Here is a 23,398-nt window from a genome sequence, read left to right as displayed (position 1 = left end):
AATCTTAAATATCTGGAATTAGATTCCCATCAATGTAGGATTCCTATCTTTGGTTTGTTACTATTGTTTCTATGACATTTAGTCTTTTTTATTGCATTAGTACCATAGTTACCTGGAATGTGTATTCAGGGTTACGATATGGGTTTGGGAACAGGGTGTGCTTGTTAGTCACGCATGTGGCGGGGGGGTTGGGGGGTGGGGTGGGGTGGGAGGTAGGCTCAGTTAGTTTGGAGTTTTGGGTTGTGGTACACTTTGAAATACTTACTTGGGTTGCCTAGTTGGTATGCTATTTCAGATTGAAGCCTTGTATGAAAAATCATATTATACTAACAATAAACAAATAAATGTATATTCGGTTAAATGTCTATTTTTAGGAATAGAAGCGTCATAAAATAAGGATTTGATATCTTATAGAAGAAAATTTGTTGCAAAAATGCAAAAATTTCTATTAATTCATAACATGGAATTGTTGAGGAATGACCATTCCTATATTTCACCATGGGAAAGTCTTTTCCTATCCTATTCCATGTTGGATGGAATAATGAGTGGCTTTTTCAAAATTATTTTGTCCTAATGCAGTTTTTATTACATTACCATCTATCCTATTCCACCTGTAGAAATAGACATTCTATGAACTGTCTTATGAGTTGCTTCTTCTTCTTTTTTCTTTTCTGCTATATACATATTTTTTTGATTTTGTATTACACAATCAAAGTAACTTAATTAATTATTATCATTCTTCCACTCCACTTGGCTATGGTGTCAATTATGTAGGGGTACCCACATGATCGCATCATTCTGGATGTGAGCGGGTAAAGAAGTTAGTTCACAAGATTAGGGTTAGATTAGCAACTTCAAATATAGCGACACTCGCTGGTAAAAGCTTGGAGATAGTTGACACAATGATTAGAAAAAAAATTAAGATAGTATGCCTTAAAGAAACTAAGTGGGTAGGGGAAAAATTTAGAGAAATTGAAACATTAAGAATTCAACTTTGGTAGAAGAGAACGGCATATGAATTGGGTAAGAATCGTTGTAGACAAAGACGTATGACTCATTTGGTTTGGTAGAATAGTTATTCGTTGGAATAAGATGAAATATAGTTTAAATTTTGGTAACCAAGGGAATAGTTATTCCTAATTATTTCATTCTATTGTAATAAGAAAGGAATAGAATTCTCCATGATGAATTTTGAGAATAGTTATTCCTTGTCAATTGCTTATTATGGATTCATAAAATGTTTCACATTGTTATTTGTTTTATAGTAACAATATAATTTCTTATATAACTAATTATAACTAACCTACTAAAACTAATCTATTCTTGAGAATAGGCTTTCCGCAAACCAAACATAACTTTAGAATAGTGTTGTAGATATTAAAATTGTAGGAGATAGAATCATAAAAACCAAGATGATCTTAGGACAAGGGACAATAAATGTTATTGTGCTTATGCTCCTCAAATAGACTTTGTAGAAAACCTTAAAAGAGAATTTTGGGAAGATATGAGTGATATTATGCAAGGGATATTTGGGATTGAGAAAATATTCATAAAAATAGCAGATTTGAATGGATGCATAGGAAATGATGGCAAAAGTTATGGGAGGATACATGCTAGGCATGTACATGGAGATAAAAATGAGTCTAGTAATATAATCTTAGACTTTGCCATGTCATATGACCTTATTACAATAACTATAGGCTTTAAGAAGAGAGAAGAACACTTAGTAACCTTCAAGAGTGGATAAAATAAAAGTCATAGATTTTTCCTTAACCAGGAGGCTAGATCATTTATCATTTAAGGATTGGAAATTTATCAAGGTGAAAGTTTAACTACACAACCTAGATTTTTAATGTCAAATACATGCATTAAAAAATAGAAGAGAAGGGGTAGCATAAATTAATGTAAGAAAAGTATGTGGTGGAACTTGAAGGGAGAAAATATAATAAAATTTAAAGATAAAATAATCAAAATGGTGATTGGACAGTAAAGGATAGTGTAGATGTGAGCACTCTTTAGGGTAGGATAGTTCTATTAAAAAGAAAAAAAAGAAAGAAAGATTTTAGATGTGTTGAATAATTGGGTTAAGTGGAAGACCTAAACTCAATGATAGGTCTCTCCCTCTATATATAATATATGTCAAGTACAATTGGAATGACCATAGTACCCTTACTAACTTACACTTATAACAAACTTAACTCTTAACAATTAATAATAATGCTAAATGACTAAATAACTATTAACACTCCGCCTCAAGTTGGAGCATAATATTATATGTTCTTGGCTTGTTACAAATAAATTTCACACAAGCACCTCCCATGGCCTTAGTGAACAATTCAGCAAGTTAAAACTCGGACTTCACATGAGTGGTTGTAATGAGCTTCCGTAGAAGTTTCTCTTCGAATAAAATGGCAATCAACTTCAATGTGCTTTGTTCGCTCATGGAAGATAGGGTTGGAGGCAATATGAATAGCAGCTCGATTATCACACATCAACTCCATAGGCTGAGAATATGGAAAATCTAGTTCTTTCAACATGTTCTTCATCCAAACAAGTTCACGTGTACTGTGTGCCATAGCCCTGTATTTTGACTCAACCCTCAACCTGGCCACCACAGTTTGTTTCTTACTTTCTAAAGACACCAAATTACCATAAAAAAAGATACAATACCTGGTTGTGGATCTTCGGTTGGAAGGTGACTTGGCCTAATCTCCATCTATATATCCCTAAATATGAGTGTGACCTCGATCCTAATATAAAATACGTTTCCTTGGTGCACCTTTGAGATATCTCAAAATGCGAATTATTGCATCCCAGTGACTTGTTCTTGAGTAATCGAGAAACTGACTCACAACACTTGTTGCAAAGGATATATCTGGACGAGTGATTGTGAGATAATTCAACCTTCCAACAAGTATCCTATACCGACCTAGGTTAGGCAACAAATCACCCATATCTGACACTAAATTACTATTGGGATCTATGGGTGTATCAACAAATTTGGATCCCAATAGCTCCGTCTCATCTAAAAGATCAAGAACATACTTTCTTTGTGACAATACAGTTCCTATACGAGATCTCAATACTTCTATACCCAATAAGTACTTCAATGGTCTCAAGTCCTTGGTTTGAAACTACTCTGTAGGAAAAATTTTAGGTCTTGGATGCCTTGATCATCATCACTAGTGATCACAATGTCATCCACATACATAATAAGCAAAATCTTGCTAGATGGAGGATGACGATAAAAAACAAAGTGTAAAGCACATCGATGAAGGCTAAACTCAAGTACTACAACACTAAAACGGCCAAACCATACCGTTGGAGATTGTTTTAATCCATACAATGATTTCTTAAGTTGACATATTGAGCCTGACTCCCCTTGAGCAACAAACTCAGGTGATTACTCCATATATACCTCCTCGTGAAGATCACCATGTAGGAAAGCATTCTTTACATCCAATTGATATAGAGGCCAATGACAAGCGGTGGCTAAAGAAATGAACAGACATACTGAGGCAAGTTTAGTGACTGGAGAGAATGTGTTTGAATAATCTAAACCATACACCTGAGTATACCCCTTAGCAACAAGGCGGGCCTTCAAACGAGCCACAGAACCATTAGGATTAACTTTCACAGTATACACCCAACGACAACCAACCATAGACACTTAAGGAGGAAGAGGTACCAAATCCCAAGTATCATTATCATGCAGTGCACGCATCTCTTTAATCACTGCTGTTCTCCTCCCAAAATGGGATAGGGCTTCAGAAATAGATTTTGGAAGAGCAATGGAAGACAAAGTTCTAACAAAACAATAATAAAAGGGTGACAAGAAATCATAACAAATAAAATTAGAGATCATATGTTGGGTATAAGTGCATTTACCTTTTCAAATAGCTATAGGAGAATCAACATCATGGGAAATAAGATCATCTGATGAGGGAACTAGAGGCACAGTAGTAGAAGTTGAAGTAGGCACTTCCCCCTTGAGTTGCTGTGTGTATACCTACAATTGGGATGATCCAAGCAACGGGAATGACTCAAATTGGATGAAGATGTAGGAGGATTAGGCATAGATACTAGGTTTGGATCTGGAAGGTAAGGCAGAGGAAGAGACTCATTAAGGTCAACAAAACTCAAGGAATCTGAGTAGTATGGTGTAGACACAAAGAAGGTGACATCAGCAGAGACAAAAAATTGATGTAAAGTAGGACTATAACATCAATAACCTTTTTGAGTATAGGAATAGCCCAAAAACATACATTTGATAGCACGAGGATCCAACTTATCCATTCCTAGAATTAACTGATGGACAAAGGACACACAACCGAATATACGAGGAGGAAGGGAGAACAAAAGAGCCTTAGGGAAGATAACTGAATATGGGATTTTGCCGCCATGGACAGAGGATGGCATTTTATTGATGAGGGAGCAAGTTGTGAGCACAACATCACACCAAAAAACTTTGGGGATTTTCATTTGATACAATAGGGTATGAGTGACTTCAAGAATGTCTATTTTTCCGCTCTACAACCCCATTTTGTTGTGGAGTGTGGGCACTAGAGGATTGATGGATCATACCAGAGCTAGTCATATAAGTACTGAATTAGGCATTGAAGTACTCTTTAGCATCATCACTACAAAGTATCCTGACTGGCATATCAAAATGAGTCCTTATTTGGGAACAGAAGGCACAAAAGATATCAAACAACTTGGAACGATCTTTCATTAAGTATAACCAAGTCATCCTAGAGTAGTCATCAACAAATGTAATAGAGGACCGAAACCCCAACTTTGATGTGACATGACTAGGACCCCAAATATTAGAGTGGACTAGCATGAAAGGACTAACCACTTGTTTGTTGACTCAGGAAGCAAAGGGGACACGATGTTGCTTGCCCAATTGACAAGACTCACGCTAAAGATTAGAGACAAAAGTCAATGTAGGAACCAACTTTTTCAACCTGTCCAAGGATGGATGACCAAGGAGACAATGGATTTGAAGTGGTGTAGCTGCGATTGTGCAGGCAATGGGTGGAGAAGGCAACTCAAAGTAGTAAAGTCCACGAGCCTCACGCCCCGTGCCAATTGTCTTTCTTGTATTCAGATCCTGAATAACCACAGAATCAGACTAGAATGTGACAAAACAATTTAGTGACTTTGTAAGCTTACTAATGGACATAAGGTTGAAAGGAGATTTAGGAATGTATAAAGCAGAAGGAAAAGAGATGGAAGGAGTAGGATTTACTATTCCTATACCCTTAACAGCAATAGTGAACCCATCAGTAAGGGTGACTTGAGGTAGATTTTTAGGATATTGGAGATTAGAAAAGAAGTTGGTTGCGCCTATCATATGGTCAGTGGTAGTAGAATCGATAACCCAAGGACTAGTAGGAAGGATACCAGATGGCATGCAAACTGTAGGATTACCTTTCTGTGCAAAAGATGCAATGTGAGAAGATGCTTGTTGAGACGACTGATATTGTGGAAACCTTGAATACTCCTCCTCTGATATAGTCATAGTACGCGGTTCACTCAAACAAGTGATTAACGAAGGAACCATACTTTTGGGATTTGCGAACTCCATCCCAACATTCACAAACTCAGACCAATGACCACAAGATTAATTGTTGGAACAATCAAAACAACCATGAACAAGGTGACCAACCATGAACAAGTCACAAATAAATCAGTACAAGACTGCCACAGCACCAAGAAACTCAAACACAGCCCCAAGAAAGCAACTCACAGAACTGAAACAATTGGAGAAGTGAACCACTAAAACTACCATGGAGAAATCACCAAGTAACTTATATAACACTGCCATAGCCTCACAAAAAAAAAAAAAAAAAAAACAGCCTATGAGCACTGTCACTGCTCCAAGAAAGTCACCAATGACTGTTACTAACACTGAACAACAACTGAAAAATTACCATGAGTCCATGGTTAAACAAAGATAGGGTCTTTGAGCAAAACGCATGTCCAACAACTTGATATTTTGATATATGGAAGGAATTAGATCATTGAATAAAAAAAACACAGCAAATCCCACTGTTTCAGACCCAATAAACTCAATAACCATTGATTAACTGCTTCACGAAGCATCAAACAACCATTCCTTGGGTGCTGCACTTGACCAATTAAAAAAGGTGAGATATTTGTGCACAAAACATCACGAAAAACTCCAAAAACATGTTAATAGAGAGATTGGATCACTGCTGGATCATTTCAGGTCAAAACCATGCCTGAAAGTGGCTTCAGGCGACGGCGGGTGGGGTCGGCCCTGGTAACCTTTGTCTGGCGCGTGAGGGCACGTGAGACATTGGCTGGAGGTGGGATTTCAGTGGGGGGGATATCGGCAGTGTCTGTGGATGGCTATGGTGTTGGTTTTGACAAATCTATAGTGGATTTGATGTTCTCGAACTGGCAGTGTTGCCCAGAAAATTCCAGCTACTGGTCTGAATTTCTGCTGCTGCTGGCTTTTTTCTAGGGTTATAGTATCACTGAAAAATCTTCTATGATGATAGATATGCAGCGGATTTTGGGTTTCAGGCTTTGGTTTGATGGTGGTGGTAACACTTAGGGTTTAGGTTTTAGAATCGTGCTCTGATACCATGTTGAATAATCAGGTTAAATGGAAACTTAAACTCAATGATAGGTCTCTCCCTCTGTTTATAATATATGTCAAGTACAATTGGAATGACCATAATACCCTTACTAACTTATACTTATTATGAGTAATAATGCTAAATGACTAAATAACCATTAACAAGATGAATCTAGAGAAAGATTATTGGCTTGTAAAGAGAGTTGGTGGTGGGATCAAGTTATCATGATGTCCAAAAAGCTGTGAAGACAACAAGAATTTGGTTTAAGACAAGAAGAATTTCATTTAAGACATGGCAAAAATATAGAAAGATGGAAAACTTTGAAAGAAAGAGGAGAGATCTGGTTAGCACCATGTTTTATTGGACCTTGGAGGGATGTGACATTGCACTGGTTAATGGGCATATTACCAATTAAAACTGCTGCATCCATTGGTCAAAGTTGTGTTGCTTAAAATCTGTATTGTATGGCAAACTGAGTGGGTTAATGTTTGCAAAGCATTAGCAGATAGCAGGTTAAATGTTCTGGTTTCATCTTGTTCTCCTTTTTCCCAGACTTTTACTTGCTTGGTTTCTCCCTTTATTTTGAATGTGCAGGTTCAAGGAGAAGAGATGGGATTCCAAAAGGATGCTGGTTTCAGGTGGAATGCCATCGTCCCATTCGGCAACTGTGGTAGCTCTTGCAGTGGCCATTGGGTTACAAGATGGAACTGGAGGGTCAGCTTTTGCTGTTGCTGTGGTTTTGGCGTGCGTTGTATGCATTTGTTCACTTTTTTTTTTGTTTTTTTTCATTCTTTTGCATTGCTATGGTTACTTATGCTTATCTTTGTCATGTATCTGAAATGTATCAATTCTCAATAGAATAAATTAGCGACACTACTTCCTCTGTTGCCTACCATTTTGTATGGACTAAAGGCCTGTGATGTAGGATGAAGGAGGTTGTTGGATGGATCACTTTGACCAAATGTGGAGAACGATTTCCAAGAATTTTCAACCCAAATGTGTTTTAGTTAATTTGTAGTTGTTGTATATGTTTAGCTTAATTTGTAGTAGGCCTATCCACTTAGGTGTATTTGGGGTTTGTTTGTAATTAATATGTCTTTTAGGGATTCATTTATAATTTATTGTATTTTAGTCTTTCCTATAAACTAATGTGCGGACATTATGTATATACTATTTGTGAATTGTATTGGAAAACTTAAACGTGTGTTTCCCTTTATCTCCTTCTTCACCCTCTTTTCCCTCTCTCCTTCCTTCTTCCTCTTCTTCCCCTCTCCTTTCCTCTTTCCCCATTTCTTTCTTGGCTGCAACTCCAACTGCTGTTCTGCATCAGCTGGATATCAACCTTTGTCACCCTTCCCTAGGTTAGGAGAATTTTGTTCAAATTAGACCTTACTGTTGATCAAGCATCAAAATTTTGGAACTCCTCAGTCTTCTTTTAGATCTTAATATTTTCTGTGTCTTCCACTGTGGATACCCCTTAATGATGTGCATACCACATTGTGGATAACCCTTTATTATGTGCATGGGTTGATTTAAGTAATCTAGCATATGTTTTGTGCTATGCCCCAAAGAGATTGATTTGCTTGTTTAGAAGTCATTTTTTTTTTGTAAAGCTTTAAAATATCAACCTTTAATTCAGTTATTTTATTTAAAAAAATTCAGTTCGGCCACCAGTTGGTCATGGCACCTTTGAGTGAAATGAACAATTAATGGTGAGGAGCAGTTTGAGATCTCTGATCCTCAGTATGCCTTCTATAAAATCCTGTATTTCGTGCTGTAGTGCTTTGCATTTTTTTGTGGAGTGGCTAGGGGCATTCATATGGAATTCATAGGAAACCCTAGGATGGTGCCACTTCAAAGATGGTCGTATAGTCAGAGGCACTGGAACAATCTTGCCTTGGGAGGCCGGTTGGCGGTATATGTCTGTCAATGGCAAGGACAGTGGACTGAAGCTTTGTTTGGGGGTTTGGTTGTATGGTGTTAGGCATAGCTTCTGGACTGTTGGGGTAGATTGATACAAATGTCTTGGCCTTGGGAACTGTATTGGGGAAATATATGGTTGAGAATAGATTGAAAATTGAGGATGGATGGTGGGCTGGGCATGAAATTGATGAATGGGTTGTGGGCTTGGTCTTGCCCCTATATTGCTCCCCTGATTAATGACATTAACCTCTTCTGCCTCATCTCCACTTGTTGGTTTTTAAATTTCTTAATAATTTTGTCATTTCTCTGATCCTTAGTATGCCTTCAGAATGGAGCTACAGTGTTGAATTTTTTTAGCAAATTAGACATTTCTTGCAATTCTCTTCATTATTAAAAATAAAAAAGTTAATAGATCCTTGGATGAATTTGATGCATTCTATTCTTTGTCAGAGAATCTTTATTTTATATTGGCAGCTACCCTTAAATTTTTATTAACTATACAGCTCTCTCCCTCTCTCTCTCTCTCACACACACACACGAGCATGCACACACATACCGACAACAAACTAATCTTGCTTCTTGTGCTTGAATTCGTAAGTATTAATATTTTTACTCTATTGTTTTTATTTTTATAATGTTTGTAAGTTTTAAATTTAAAATATACTTACATATTCAATGTCATTTTAATTAATAGTATTTATCATTCTTATTTTCTTTTCAAGGTGGCGGGCCTTCAATTTGAGGGGTTAATTTTGTTTCTGATGAAATTCCTATTCTATTAGTAAAGAATGATGTGACATGCCCGAAATCATATTTTTTTATAAAATTAGCATGTGGTGAATTAGTTTTTATTGGTAAAATTAGAACTCTGGCATGTAGTGAATACTTATGTTGTCTTTCATTATAAAGGAGACGTGGTCAATGATATATGAACGACCTATATTTGAATATATTATCTTTATGTTATATAGCATGATTTGGATGTATTTATCCTTGCTAAACTGCCCTTTTCCAAGTTGGAATTTTCTGGTTTAATTGAACATTTATATTGCTGATTTATACAGTAACTGTCCTTGCATTCATATGGGATTTGGGTTTTGGTTTTTACAGGTAATGTATGATGCTACTGGTGTTAGACTACATGCTGGGCGCCAAGCTGAAGTAAGATTTACTCCATAAGAAAGCATTAACAAATAATTTTTGGGTGGCTTTATGTAGTTTGTAATATCTTGGTACTATCCTCCTCGACGATAATTCACTGGATGTGGCCTTCCAAACCACATCGCCCCAACTATGCTTTATCACTAGTGTTTGATGTTGACTAGTGACTTTTAATTCTATTACACCATTTTGCATGATCTAGTATCATATGTTCAGTTTACACCTAATAGCATCAACTATCATGTTCTTTCTATTTTTAACTCTTTTTTTTCCCACTGTTCTCCAATTAATTTCTTCATTAATATTATATCGCATTTTTTTATTTTGTAATTTTTTTCCCTGCATAATTTTTGTTCTTTTTGATGAATTATTTCAAATTAAAAAATTGAATTTTTTTATTACTTTTAATTCTTGTAGCTCACCATCAAGTTTTGATATACTTCTATTCACTGTTTAATTGGAGGGCTCAGGTAAAGTTCACGTGTAAGCATGCTATCCCGTTGCAATCTAAATTGAAATACTATGATCAAGAAAGATTGGAAGCAGCTTTCCTGTTGGATTTTATGTCCTCATGTTAGAAATTGCTAATAATGGAATTACTGATTCTGTGAATTAAATTGGCATGGATATTTGCAGTCATGTAATGGTCAGATAAAAGCAGATGGATTGTGGTGTTGGGAACGAAAAAGGAGAAGAGTTTGGGCTTGATCCGAGTATTGTTTTGAACTAGAGCTTCGTAGATGCAATTGAATCTACAAAGAACCTTTTGAGATTTAGCTCTAAAAGAATATGAGTGCAGGAAATTTCATAGAGCAACTTACTATTTGTTGTTTTGTTTCTGTTTTTTATTTTTTCAGGTGGCCCTCTTGTCCTGTTAGGTTGTAATTTCTCTTTTTAAATCTAATATACCTTCTTTTATTATAAAAAAACAAAAAATTCATAGAGCAACTAGATTTGGCCCAAGGCTGAAGATGGATGTGAAGAATATTTGGAACTGCTCTCCAACTACCCATGGATTCCAATCCCATTGCCCGTAATATGGTAAGAACTAAGAATAGAATGGAGAGGCCAAAGAAAAAGTCCTATGTATAGACATGAAAGCTCTAGCAATGGAAGCACTCTATCCTATTTTTATTTAAAGAAGAGCGATTCCACTCATCATGTCCTTTGATCCACCTCTCACAAAAACAACAAAAACAAGCCTTAAGTCCCACTTGGTGGGGTTGACTATATGAATCCTTTTCTCCAGTTCATATGATCAAGGGCATTTTGTTTGGCTAGTTTAAGAGTTACTAGATCCTTTCAGACTATCTCATTCTAAGTTATTTTAGGTCCACCTGGTCCCCTTCTACTATTAGTAACAATAACTCTCTTACCTCATTGGAGCACTACTTGGCCTACAATTCAAATGCCTAAACCATTTAAGTCGCCTCTCTCTTATCTTGTCTTCTATTGGTGTCATGCCTAACTTATTGCGAATATGCTTTTTCCTTAATTTAGCCTTTAAATTTATACTATTCACCTATTGACCTACCTTAGCATTCTCATTTCGACGACTTTTACTTTGTGGATATGCTATTTATTAGTTCCCCAACATTTAGACCCACGTAGTGTGGTTGCCATCGTACAGAACTTTCCTTTTAATTTTAAGGATATTCTATGGAATATGGTTACACAACACGCCTGAAACACTCCTCCATTTCACCTAACCTTCTTTAACTTAATGTATTACGTCCTCTTCAATCTCTTGCATGATAGATCCAAGGTATCAAAATCAACTAGTGCTATTAATTTCTTGATTATCAAGTTTAATCTTTCCTACTCTTACATGGCTGAAGTTACATTTATATTCTGTCTTTTTTTCCAACATTCCTAGTCATCAAGAAACACTTCACTCATTCACTTCAATTTACATAATTTTCATTAGTGAACAAAACACAATTGACAAGATAGACATTATTACCAATGAAAAGATGATTGCATGATTCTGGAAGAGAATATATGTCTGTTAGATTACCACTTTACCTAAAAGCTTAAGCTATTAGGTTGTGGGCCAACAATTTATATCAAGCTTTAACACTCCCTTGGGCCTTGCACGTGCAGTCTGACAGGTCATGGAGAGTTGAAGACATGATAATATCACCCGTTATAGGGAATACAATAATTTTTTAAATAGCACACAATAAGCGCGGGCAACAAGACTAGAACCCAAGACCTCCTGGTAACTAGCTCTGATACCATGTTAGATTTCCACTTTACCTAAAAGCTTAAACTATTAGGTTGTGGGCCAACAATGTATATCAAGCTTTAACAATGTCCATGGGATTCTCTCAATATCTTGTGGTTGCATCCTTGGGAGGCTGATGGTTCCAAGCTGAAACAAGCAATCAAATGAAAACCCTCCTCTTCAGGGGCTTGTGGTTGTGCTAAATTGGGTAATCAAATAGATTAAATGTTTTAAATTTGTGTTATTTTTTCTTCACACACGCACACTATTAATGAAAATAAGTTCAGGCAGTTTTTAACGTGCAATATTTGGTCATAATATTACCTTTAAACATTCACATATAACCACTTGAAATTAAATATTCAACAAAAGAAGTGCGCATAATTTAAAGATGAATATTTAATAAAATCACACATTTAACCGTATATACATTTGTAAGCGCTTAAAACTACTCATAACTTCAAAAGTTTTATAGTTTTTTGATATTAAATAGTGTGTGATACTTGCACAAGCATGGTGTGGGATCAATTGCTAGTATATATGGATTCAATGGGTTCGCTTCATGTTGTGAGCCCCATATTAAAGTTTGTTATGTTGTATGAAAATATATTCTACTTATGCGTGCTCATGTTCAAAATGCCACATGCAAGGAGATGCCTATTAGTTGTATTTTCGGAAGCAAATGCGCGTTGTGGGGCATTGATGCACTATGAAAGTGAAGGATGGCCTGTGGATTTGGCAATGAATGATGTAGATTAGTCAGCTGTCAATTCTTTGATCAAGGTGTGCTACTTAAAAGTCTTAAAGCAGCCGTTGTGCCTGTAACCATTCCACATTAATTTCTTCATCTCACCGTTGTGCCTGTAGCCTTTCTACGATAATTTCTTCATCTCATTTTTAATAAGGCTCAATAACATTCTCTGATTAAGGGAACTATGTTTGATCAAAACTCGAATGCAGTGGTAGTGTCAAAATTCTCAAGCATTATCCTAATATTGTAGACGGTTATTGATGAGTGCTAAAATGGCATGGTTGGACAGTTTGATCCCATTTGGAGGCCAAGACCAAAGAAAGGGTCCTGAAGCTTATTCCATAAGCCCAATCATCTAGGGTTAGGTTTAGCTGAATTATATTTGCATTTCACCATGTGGGTTTGGGAAATGATGCATCTTTGGGATCTTATTAGTGATGGATTTATTTGTAATTTCCTACAAGTTATCTCATAAGCAATACTAGTGGTTGTTTTAGGTTAACTACAATTGGTTGTTGGATTTTTTGAACTGATTAAGGTTTATTTTGCATCCTTTATGTTATCTCTTTCCATCTCTCTCTATACAACGTCAATTATGTTATCAGCATGAGAAAATGAGCAATCTGGAGAGCAATTAATTCTTGAAATTATGGAGTATATAAACTATTTTGCATAATTGGAAAAGGAAAACTTGACATGGTATTATCTCAACTGGCTGCCTCAGCTTAATTTGCTTTAAGCAAGCTATATTTTACCCAATTTATAATTTTAGAATCATCTTAACATAAAATTTGCATAGTCTTTAAGGACTTCAAAAATCGAATGTGGTTATTTTTTGCTTACTATCCCATTCCTTTTCCTTTTTCTTCCTAAAATGATTTTGTTTCCCTTTTATGTTTTTCAATTGTCATTTTTTTTTTCAAGAGAAGATGGACCCAATAATGTTTCCAAAATCCGTTGATATTCTGATTCTTAGGATTTGCTGTGTGTGTCTGTGTTCGTGCTTCATTTGTCATGATGCAGATTTAATTTTGTTTTATGCTTGTTGCAGTTATTGAATCAAATTGTGTGTGAGCTACCTCCTGAACATCCTGTCTCTAATGTCAGACCTCTGCGAGATTCTCTTGGTCATACTCCTCTTCAGGTGTGTTGTGTGCAGATTCATTTGGTCTCTTACCAAATATTTAGTGAATAGTAGTTATTAGCTAATCTCATGACTGTTTATGAGTTTACGTTTGATCTATAATATCATCTTAAGAGTTTCTAGATCAAAATCTATTTCCTCATTTATTGTCTTGTTGGATGGTGAATTATTTTTAGTGATGGCTTCATTTAATAGTTTGATGAACTGCCTTTGCTTTCCCTAGTGGTTGAATAGCTGTATGTTGACATTAGATTTTGAACAGAACCATTATGATTTGTCAGTTCGATCTGGCATAATGATTTTTGAACATTTTGGGAGGATATGTGTTGTTTGCATTGCATACAAAAATGGATTGGATTTCACATGAGAAAAATGGGGGTGGGAGTTGCATTGGTTGTTTCAAAATTTTAAACAAATTCAAATCAATTTGCAATGTGGATGCAACAAGCAACTAATCAAAATACATTGATACGTGCAACAAACAACATAAACAAATTAAAAGCAAGATAGGGAGGAGAGTGGAAACAATATTTATGGTGGCCCAGCCCACATTGAGCCTATGTTCGGTCCCCAAGATTCAAGGCCAATCATCTTATGGTGAATATCAAGCCAAGCATATGTTCTTTCTGAATGCTCTAACAAGGACACAACCCATCCCTAATCACTAAGGTCTCCTCACCTGCACGAGGATATTTGATCCTCAACCACTGCCCTCACAAGAACCTCACTTCCTCACTTTGGTTCTCCACCCAGTTATAAACAATGATGTGCCTCAACATTACAAGTATTGAAGTTCTCTCAACGACATTGGTCTTACAAATGAATGACCTCTCAAATATGAAGCTTATTAGGCTCAAGAAGAAAGCATGCAGGAAGGAACACTTTTGAAGTTAGGTTTAGATATTGAGCTCTTCTTGGAAGTCATATAATATCGCAAAGTTGATGCTCTTCTCTTCTTTCTTCTCTTGGTTTTCTTTTCACCTATTGCGTATTTGAACTCTAATCTTCAAGGCTATATCAGTTGTAACTTGAATTTTTAAAAATAGTCCTTTCAGACTTTACTAAATAATATATTCGTTGTAGTTCAGTTTGTGTACTAGGTTCCAATTTTACTGTTAGGTTAAAGTTGAATTGGGTCTACAATCTAGTCTTGTATTCAGAAATTTGCTTTAGGAAGCCATCAAAGCTTCCGATCAGGAAAATTTTCATTCATTAGCTGTAGATATGATTCGCATGTGTAGGGAAAATCCAACACCAAAAATTCCCAAATTCTGTGAGAAACAAAATAGAGAAAGAAACACATGCCAAAGAAAAATAATCACATGCACAAGACAATATTTACGTGGTTCGGCAATTTTTCCTGCGTCCACTGAGTTGCAGGGATTTCACTATTATTAGGGAAGAATACAGAGTGTGGTAGTATAGTTTCTCTCACTCTCTCTTGGAGAAAACTACGTGCACAAACCCTAATCACCAAAGCAAACAACTTTGTATTGCGCACACAAGAGCTCACAAATCTCTAGGCCACTCTACACACATGATCGATCATTAGACTTATATAACTTAGGGTTTACAAGGTTTAAACTTTCAAAATAGGAAAGTTTTGTCGAAATCTCGCACAGAAGATCGTCGCTTCGACCTAGTCGCACCCCTGTATTTCCATGATCGCGCCCTGGTCGAGGCTCGTGGGAAATTAGGGAATTTAAACTTCAGCATCCTCAACCTAGTCGCACCGTTAAGTCTTGCTGGTTGAGATGATGGTTGAGACTTGTAGGATTTCGTCCTTCAGGAAATCTCAGAATTTTGACTTGATCGCCCTTCAAGGTCTTCTTGGTTGAGCACTTAGGTAAGACTCTTTGTATTTCTGGCTCAGCTAGCCCAAGCCTTCTCCATGGATCAAACACAACTAGGCTCCACAAAGCCTAACAAATCTCCGACTTGGAGACTAGTTGAATCACCAACATCAACTGTAATCCTTCGAAAGAACAATCCCCCATCCCTGCAACTCATCCTCCTGTCCTTGGGCTAGAAGACCAACTGAAGCTGCACATAGCTTCAGCTTCTCAATAGTGACACCCTTAGTCAACATGTCTGTCAGGTTCTTAGATCCACAGATCTTCTCAAGTATTACTTGCTTATCTTCAACAAGATAACGAATAAAGTGATATTTTATCTGTATATGTTTTGACTTTGAATGAAAAGCCGAATTTTTAGCAAGAAAGATTGCACTATGACTATGACTGTGTAGAATGCCCATCTTCTGTTTCTTACCCAATTTATCTAAGAAACCATGTAGCCAAATCATCTCCTTTCCAGCTTTAGTTGTTGCTACATACTCGGCTTCTGTAGTAGACAAAGTAACAATCTTTTGTAGATTTGAGGCCCAAGATATAGCTGTACCACCCAGAGTAAATACAAACCTAGTAGTACTCTTTCTACTATCGGTATCATTAGAAAAATCAACATCTACATAACCCTGCAGTTTCAAACTTGCACCTGTGAAGCAAAGACATGTATCTGATGTACCCCTCAGATATCTCAAAATCCACTTGACTGCTTCCCAATGCTGCTTTCTTGGCCTACTCATGAATCTGCTCACAACTCCCACTGCATGTGCAATGTCTGGCCTTGTACACACCATAGCATACATCAAGCTGCCAATAGCTGAGGCATAGGGCACCTTGCTCATATGGTCCCTTTTTTCTTGTCTTTGGTGACTGTTCTTTACTTAGTTTGAAATGACTACCTAAGGGTGTGCTCACTGGTTTAGATTCATTCATGTTGAACCTGATGAGAATTTTCTTCACATACTCTGATTGTGAAAGCTTCAATGTACCGCCTTGCCTCTAATGATTCTCATTCCAAGGATTTGCTTTGCAGCTCCCAAATCCTTCATTGTAAATAGTTTTGACAATTGCTTCTTCAGATTATTAATCTCCTCAATGCTAGACCTTGCAATGAGCAATCATCTACATACAACAATAGAATGATGTAAAAATTGCCAAAGAACTTAACATAGCAACAGTGATCAGCTTCACATCTCTTGAACCCAATTCTATGCATAAAACTGTCAAATTTCTTATACCACTGTCTTGGAGTTTGTTTTAGGTCATACAAGCTCTTTCTCAGTTTGCAGACTAGATTTTCTTGTCCCTAGACAATGAATCCTTCTGGCTGAATCATGTAAATGTCTTCCTCCAAGTCACCATGAAGGAATTCTGTTTTCTCATCTAACTGCTCAAGATGTAGGTTTTCTGCAGCCACCATTCCTAGTACTAGTCTAATTGTTGACATCTTCACAATTGGAGAAAATATTTCTGTGAAGTCAATGCCCTCCTTCTACTGGAATCCTTTGACAACTAATCTGGCCTTGTAGCGCTTGCTACCATCGTGCTCATTCTTTATTCTGTATACCCATTTGTTGGGCAAAGCCATGTAAATGTCTTCCTCCATGTCACCATGAAGGAATGCCTTTTTCACATCTAATTGCTCAAGATGTAGGTTTTCTACAGCCACCATTCCCAGTACCAATCTAATTATTGACATCTTTACAATTGGAGAAAATATTTTTGTGAAGTCAATGCCCTCCTTTTGTTGGAATCCTTTAACAACTAATCTGGCCTTGTAACGCTTGCTACCATTCCCAGTACCAATCTAATTGTTGACATCTTCACAATTGGAGAAAATATTTTTGTGAAGTCAATGCCCTCCTTCTGCTGGAATCCTTTGATAGCTAATATGGCCTTGTAGCGCTTGCTACCATCATGCTCATTCTTTATTTTGTATACCAGTTGTTGTGCAAAGCCTTCTTGCCTACTAGCAATTCAGTTAGTTCCCATGTCTGGTTCCCCAACAAGGAATCCATCTCATCCTTCATGACTAACTCCCACGTGCTTGAATTTTCATCCTGCAAGGCTTCATCGTAACACTCTGGCTCACCACCATCAGTCAATAGGAGATCATTTAGAGCGGGTGAATAACACTGTGGAGGTCTAATGGTCCTAGAAGATCTACGGACCGCAGCTATAGGTGTAATTTGATGTAGCCGTGATTCTACATTCTTCTGGACAGTACTTTCAGTCAACTCATCTAAGTTAACAAACTCAAATTTCTTCTGATTTATCTCTGTGACATCTGGCACTGCAGTTGACTTGTCTTTGTACATAACCTGTTCATTAAATATCACATTTCTAATTTTCTACTTCTGATGATTTTCTTGTTTTGTTCATCCCAAAACCGATAGCCAAATTTCTCATCACCATAACCAATGAAAAAACATATTTTAGACTTTGCATCAAGTTTACTATGAGCATCGGAATCAATATGAACATAAGAAATACAACCAAAAACTTTTAAATGAGAAAACTTTGCCTCTTTATCACTCCAAACCTCTTGAGGAAGTCTGAACTTCATAGGAATTGAAGGTCCTCGGTTTATCAGGTAAGCTGCAGTACTAACAGCATCAGCTCAGAAAGTTTTTGGTAGTCCAACATGCAACCTCATACTCCTAGCACACTCATTGAGAATTCTATTCATGCGCTCAGCCACACCATTTTGCTGTGGTGTCCTAGGAATGGTTTTCTCCATCCTGATTCCATGTGCAGCACAATACTCATTGAACCCTCCATCTATGTACTCTCCTCCATTGTCTGACCTCAAACATTTTACTTTCAAACCTGTCTCTGTCTCAACCATAGCCTTCCACTTCTTAAAAGTTTCAAATACATCAGATTTATTTTTTAGAAGATAAACCCATACCTTTTTGGTTGAGTCATTAATGAAAGTAATGTAATACCTTGAACCTCCAAGGGATGCAACCGGAGAAGGCCCCCACAAATCAGACTCCAATTTTTCAGCCTTCGATGTCCTGCCAGTTTTCAAGAAACTCACCCTTTTTTGCTTTCCTAAGATGCAGCTTTCACACAAGTCAAAATCAGCTGACTTCAATTCCGGTAGTTTCCCTTTTGATAGCAGCATCTTCATCCCTTTCTCACTCATGTGACCAACTTTGCGGTACCATAAGCTTGTATCAGTACTTGTTTCAGCAACTGCAATTGTGTCTCTTGGACTTTAAAGTACCAGTCTTCTTTCCATGGGCCAATACTCTGGCTCCCTTTGTAACCTTCCAAGTGCCATCAGCAAACAACATTGCATGTCCTTCATCATCAAGTTGTTCAATAGAAATCAGATTCCTCCTCAGGTCAGGAATATATCGTACCTTCTCCAGTAACTAGACAGACCCATTGGGCAACAACATCCAGACGTTTCCCATACCCACAACATCCAAGGTTGTGCCACCAGCCAAATACACCTTACCGAAATCACCTGTAACATAGTTTTGTATGATTTCTTGGTGTGAAGTGGTATGAAACGAAGCTCCTGGGTCCAAAACCAAATCATCAAGTGGAATATTTATTGCAAGTAATGCATCCTGTACCTCCTCTATTACAACATTAGCAGAATCATCTTCATTCTTCTTCTTGAGACTTTTGCATTACCTCCTAAAGTGACCCGTTTTCCCACAGTTCTAGCATTGTCTTTTTTGGCCAGATCTAGATTTATTTCCATTCCTATTAGAATTTCTAGATTTTGATCTGCCCTGATTTGATTTTTGTCATTACCTCTGTCTCTTGTCTCAAGGTTTAGGGCAGAACTAGATCCTAAGGTTTCACCTGCATCCTTTTTGCGAATCTCCTTAGCCAGAACTAAATCTCGTATGTCATTATACTTTAGTTTTTCTTTTCCTGTGGAGTTGCTTACAACCATCCTCATTTCCTCCCAATTGTGTGGCAACGAAGCCAAAACGATCAGTGCACAAATCTCATCATCAAAATCAATTTCTACTGACGACAATTGATTTGTGATGGTGTTAAACTTGTTTAGATGTTGTGCTACTGATGCATTCTCTGTCATCTTCAAATTAAACAGTTTCTTCATCAGATGTACCTTGTTGTTTGCTGATGGCTTTTCATACATACCAGACAAAGCCTTCATCAAATTTGTTGTGGTCTTCTCCTTTACAACATTGTGTGCAACAAACCTAGACAGAGTTAATCTGAATACTCCCAGTACTTGTCTGTCAAGGAGAGTCCATTCCTCGTCCTTCATAGTCACGGGTTTTTCTCCTAAAAGCAGTAGATGCAACTTCTTCCCATAGAGATAATCCTCGATTTGCATCCTCCAGAATCCAAAGTTTGTGCCATTGAACTTTTCTATTCTAGGTGCCTTTTCTACTTCCTCTGCCATTGCTCCCACTCAAACCTAACATGGCTTTGATACTTGTTGTAAGGAAAATCCAACACCGAAAATTCTCAAATCCTGTGAGAAACAAATTAGAGAAAGAAACACACATCAAAGAAAAATAATCACACGCATAGGACAATATTTACGTGGTTCGGCAATTTTGCCTACGCACACGGAGTTGCAGGAATTTCACTATTATCAGGGAAGAATACAGAGTGCGGCGGTACAGTTTCTCTCACTCTCTCTTGGAGAAAACTGCGTGCACAAACCCTAATCACCAAAGAAAACAGCTTTTTATTGCGCACACAAGAGCTCACAAATCTCTACGCCACTCTACACACATGATCGAACATTAGACTTATATATCTTAGATTTTACAAGGTTTTGAACTTTCAAAATAGGAAAATTCTGCCGAAATATTGCACAGAAGATCGTCGCCTCAATGTAGTCGCACCCCTGTATTTCCATGATCGTGCCCTAGTTGAGGCTCGCGGGAAATTAGGGAATTTAAACTTCAGCATCATTGACCTAATCGCACCGTTAAGTCTTGCTGGTTGAGATGATGGTTGAGACTTGCAGGATCTCGTCTTTCAAGAAATCTCAGAATCTCGACTTGGTCACCCTTCAGGGTTTTCTTGGTCAAACACTTGGGCGAGACTCTTTGTATTTCTAGCTCAGGCAGGCTTGGGCCGATTCTCTCCATGGATCAAACACAACTAGGCTCCACAAAGCCCAACAATAAGGTTGCTTGAATAAGATGTAGTAGAGAGAAACTTGAATTTGAAATCCATTGCCAACTCATAATATTAGGGCGAATTTTGTTCCTTTTTTATTTTAAAAGAATTTCTTCTTTTAAAAGGTAAAAGTTGCATGTAACATGTTCCGTAGACAAAATTTTCAGCTTTTAAAAAAGTTATCTTTTAGCTTTTTAGGGAGCTTTTAGAAGTTGCGAATTTGAAGCTTTTAAAAGATAGAGTTGATTCCCCCCCCCACCCCCCCCAAAATAGATTCCATAGGCATCCTTAGTAGCAGTTGTTGTTGTGTGTGCTTTTTTATAGATAGTGCAAAATTACACCTGTGATTTACATTTCCAAGCATGACATATCCATTTTGGTTGTTTTCAAGATTTAAGGCTTCTTACAGCTTCTTTTCCAAATACTCAAGATCCCCTTTTTCTTTCTGGCATCTTGATGTATGACAGGAAGCGGGTAATTTGATGGATCACTTCGACCCATATGGATTGAAGAATAGGGTCAAGGGATTTTGGGTCCTAAACCCATATGTGTTTAGTTAATTACTAGTTCTCACTAGGTGAGGTTGGCTAAATTAATAATTTTCCACTAATTCACCCAATAAAGGGCATTTTTCTCAACTGCATATTCTTAGTCCTCTTTAATTTCTCCTTCCGCTTGCATAAAATAGATCCAATGCATCGAAACTTGCTAGTGCTATTGATTATTAATTTCTTGATTATCAAGTTTAATCTTATCACCAATATCCTCCTATGTGACTGAAATGACATTTCATATATTTGTCTTATTTTTACTTATCTTAAAACCTTTAGATTCTAAAGTTGTTTTTCATTGTTGTAACTTAGATTCTATTTTGCTCTTACTTTCATCAATCAAGATAATATCGTCTGCAAACACACCACAAGATCTAGTTTTGAATATTCCTAGTGAGCTCATTAATCACTAAAGCGAAAAGATAAGGACTCAAAGTAGAGCCTTAATGTACACCTATTGTGATTGGAAATTCTCTACTCCCCTTTTGTAGTCCTAATGCTAGTCATTACTTTATCATACATATCCTTAATGACCGTTGTATCTACTATCTACTACATACTCCTTTTTTTTCTTTTTATAAAACTCATTGAAGAACTTCCCTAGGTACTCTATCATAAATTTTCTCTAGGTCAATAAAAATCATATGCAAGTCCCTTTTCTTTCCCCTAAACTTTTCCATTCTTCTTAAAAAATAAATAGCTTTTGTTGTCTATCTCCTAGGCATAAAACGTAGTTGATTCTTTGAAACCTTCATTTTAAATCTTATTCTTTGTTCAATTATCCTTTCCCACAGTTTCATCACATGACTTATAAGTTTAATTCCACGATAGTTATTAAAATTTGGAATATCGCCTTTGTTTTTTTATATAGGTAGTAACATGATTTTCTTTCATTCTTCCAACATTTTCTTGGTTTTTTTAATAGTGCCAAATAGATTGGTTAACCATATACTTCCATTGTCCCCTAAACATTTCCAAACTTCAATTGGATGTTATCCAATCCTATAGATTTGCCATTTTTCATCTTTTTTAAAGCCATCTTAACTTCAGTGACTCTAATTTTGCGCATAAATCTCGTATATGTAGTCTTTTTGTCATTTGTCACTTCTAAGTTCAGGCTTTCAATTTGGTTTTCATTAAACAACTTATTGAAGTATCTCCGTCACCTTTCTTTTATGTCTTTTTATTTAATCAATACATTATCGTTTTTGTTTTTTATAAATTTTACATCACCTAAATCTTTGCACTTTCTTTCTCTAGCTCAAGCAAGTTTATATATGTCTCTTTCCCTTTGTATCTAATTTAGCATATAAAGCATTATAAGCTGTATGTTTAGCTTCAGTAATCGCCCATTTTTATTTTTTTCTTGTCTCTTTGTATTTTTCAAGGTTTTCTATATTACTACAATTTTGCCATGTTTTGTACCAACTTATTTTTGTCTTTATGACTTTTTGGACATCTTGATTCTATCACCTACTTTCTTTACTGCTCAAGAATCTTTTTTTTTTGGATTCACCTAGAATCTCTTTTAGCTATCTTTTTTAATAGAACTAGCCATCCTATTTCACAGTGTGCTCACATCTACCTTATCCCCTACCATCCAATCACCCCTCTTGATCATTTTATCTCTAAATTTTACTATATTTTCTGTTAGATTTTTGCTTTACCTAAAAGTTTAAGTTGTTAGGTTGTGGGCTAACAATGCATTGCATACCAAGTTTTAACATTCCCTCGCATATGCAGCCTGATAGCACATTGAGAGATAAATATACAATAATAACACTCATTATCGGGAGTGCAATAATTTTTAAAATAACACATAGTAAACGTGGGCAACATCCGACAAGACTAAATCCTGGGACCTCCTGGTTACTAGCTTTAATACCTGGGTTCTAGTCTTGTTGCCTGCATTTATTGTGTGGTATTTTAAAATTTGTTGTATTCATTGTAATGGGTGTCATTGCCGTGTCATTGTGTCTCTACATGCTAATTGAGTTGCATGTGCGTGGGAGCATTAAAGCTTGGTATACATTGTTGGCCCATGACCTAACAA

General features: G+C 36.6%; 1 protein-coding gene across 5 annotated transcripts in view; it reads left to right on the top strand.

Annotated features, from left to right (window-relative positions):
* The window catches only part of LOC131164416 (uncharacterized), a 35,268-nt gene that overhangs the window by 5,768 nt on the left and 6,102 nt on the right, over positions 1–23,398 (top strand). For all 5 annotated transcript variants that reach the window (XM_058121615.1, XM_058121609.1, XM_058121594.1 and 2 more), the window contains 3 exons: positions 7,206–7,362; positions 9,645–9,695; positions 13,725–13,817. In XM_058121615.1, the coding sequence (XP_057977598.1) occupies positions 7,206–7,362; positions 9,645–9,695; positions 13,725–13,817 (301 nt within the window). The remainder of the gene's footprint in view (positions 1–7,205; positions 7,363–9,644; positions 9,696–13,724; positions 13,818–23,398) is intronic.

The sequence above is a fragment of the Malania oleifera genome, chromosome 1 (assembly GCF_029873635.1).
Source record: "Malania oleifera isolate guangnan ecotype guangnan chromosome 1, ASM2987363v1, whole genome shotgun sequence".
NCBI lineage: Eukaryota > Viridiplantae > Streptophyta > Magnoliopsida > Santalales > Ximeniaceae > Malania > Malania oleifera.
This window is presented reverse-complemented; position numbering and strand designations above follow the sequence as displayed.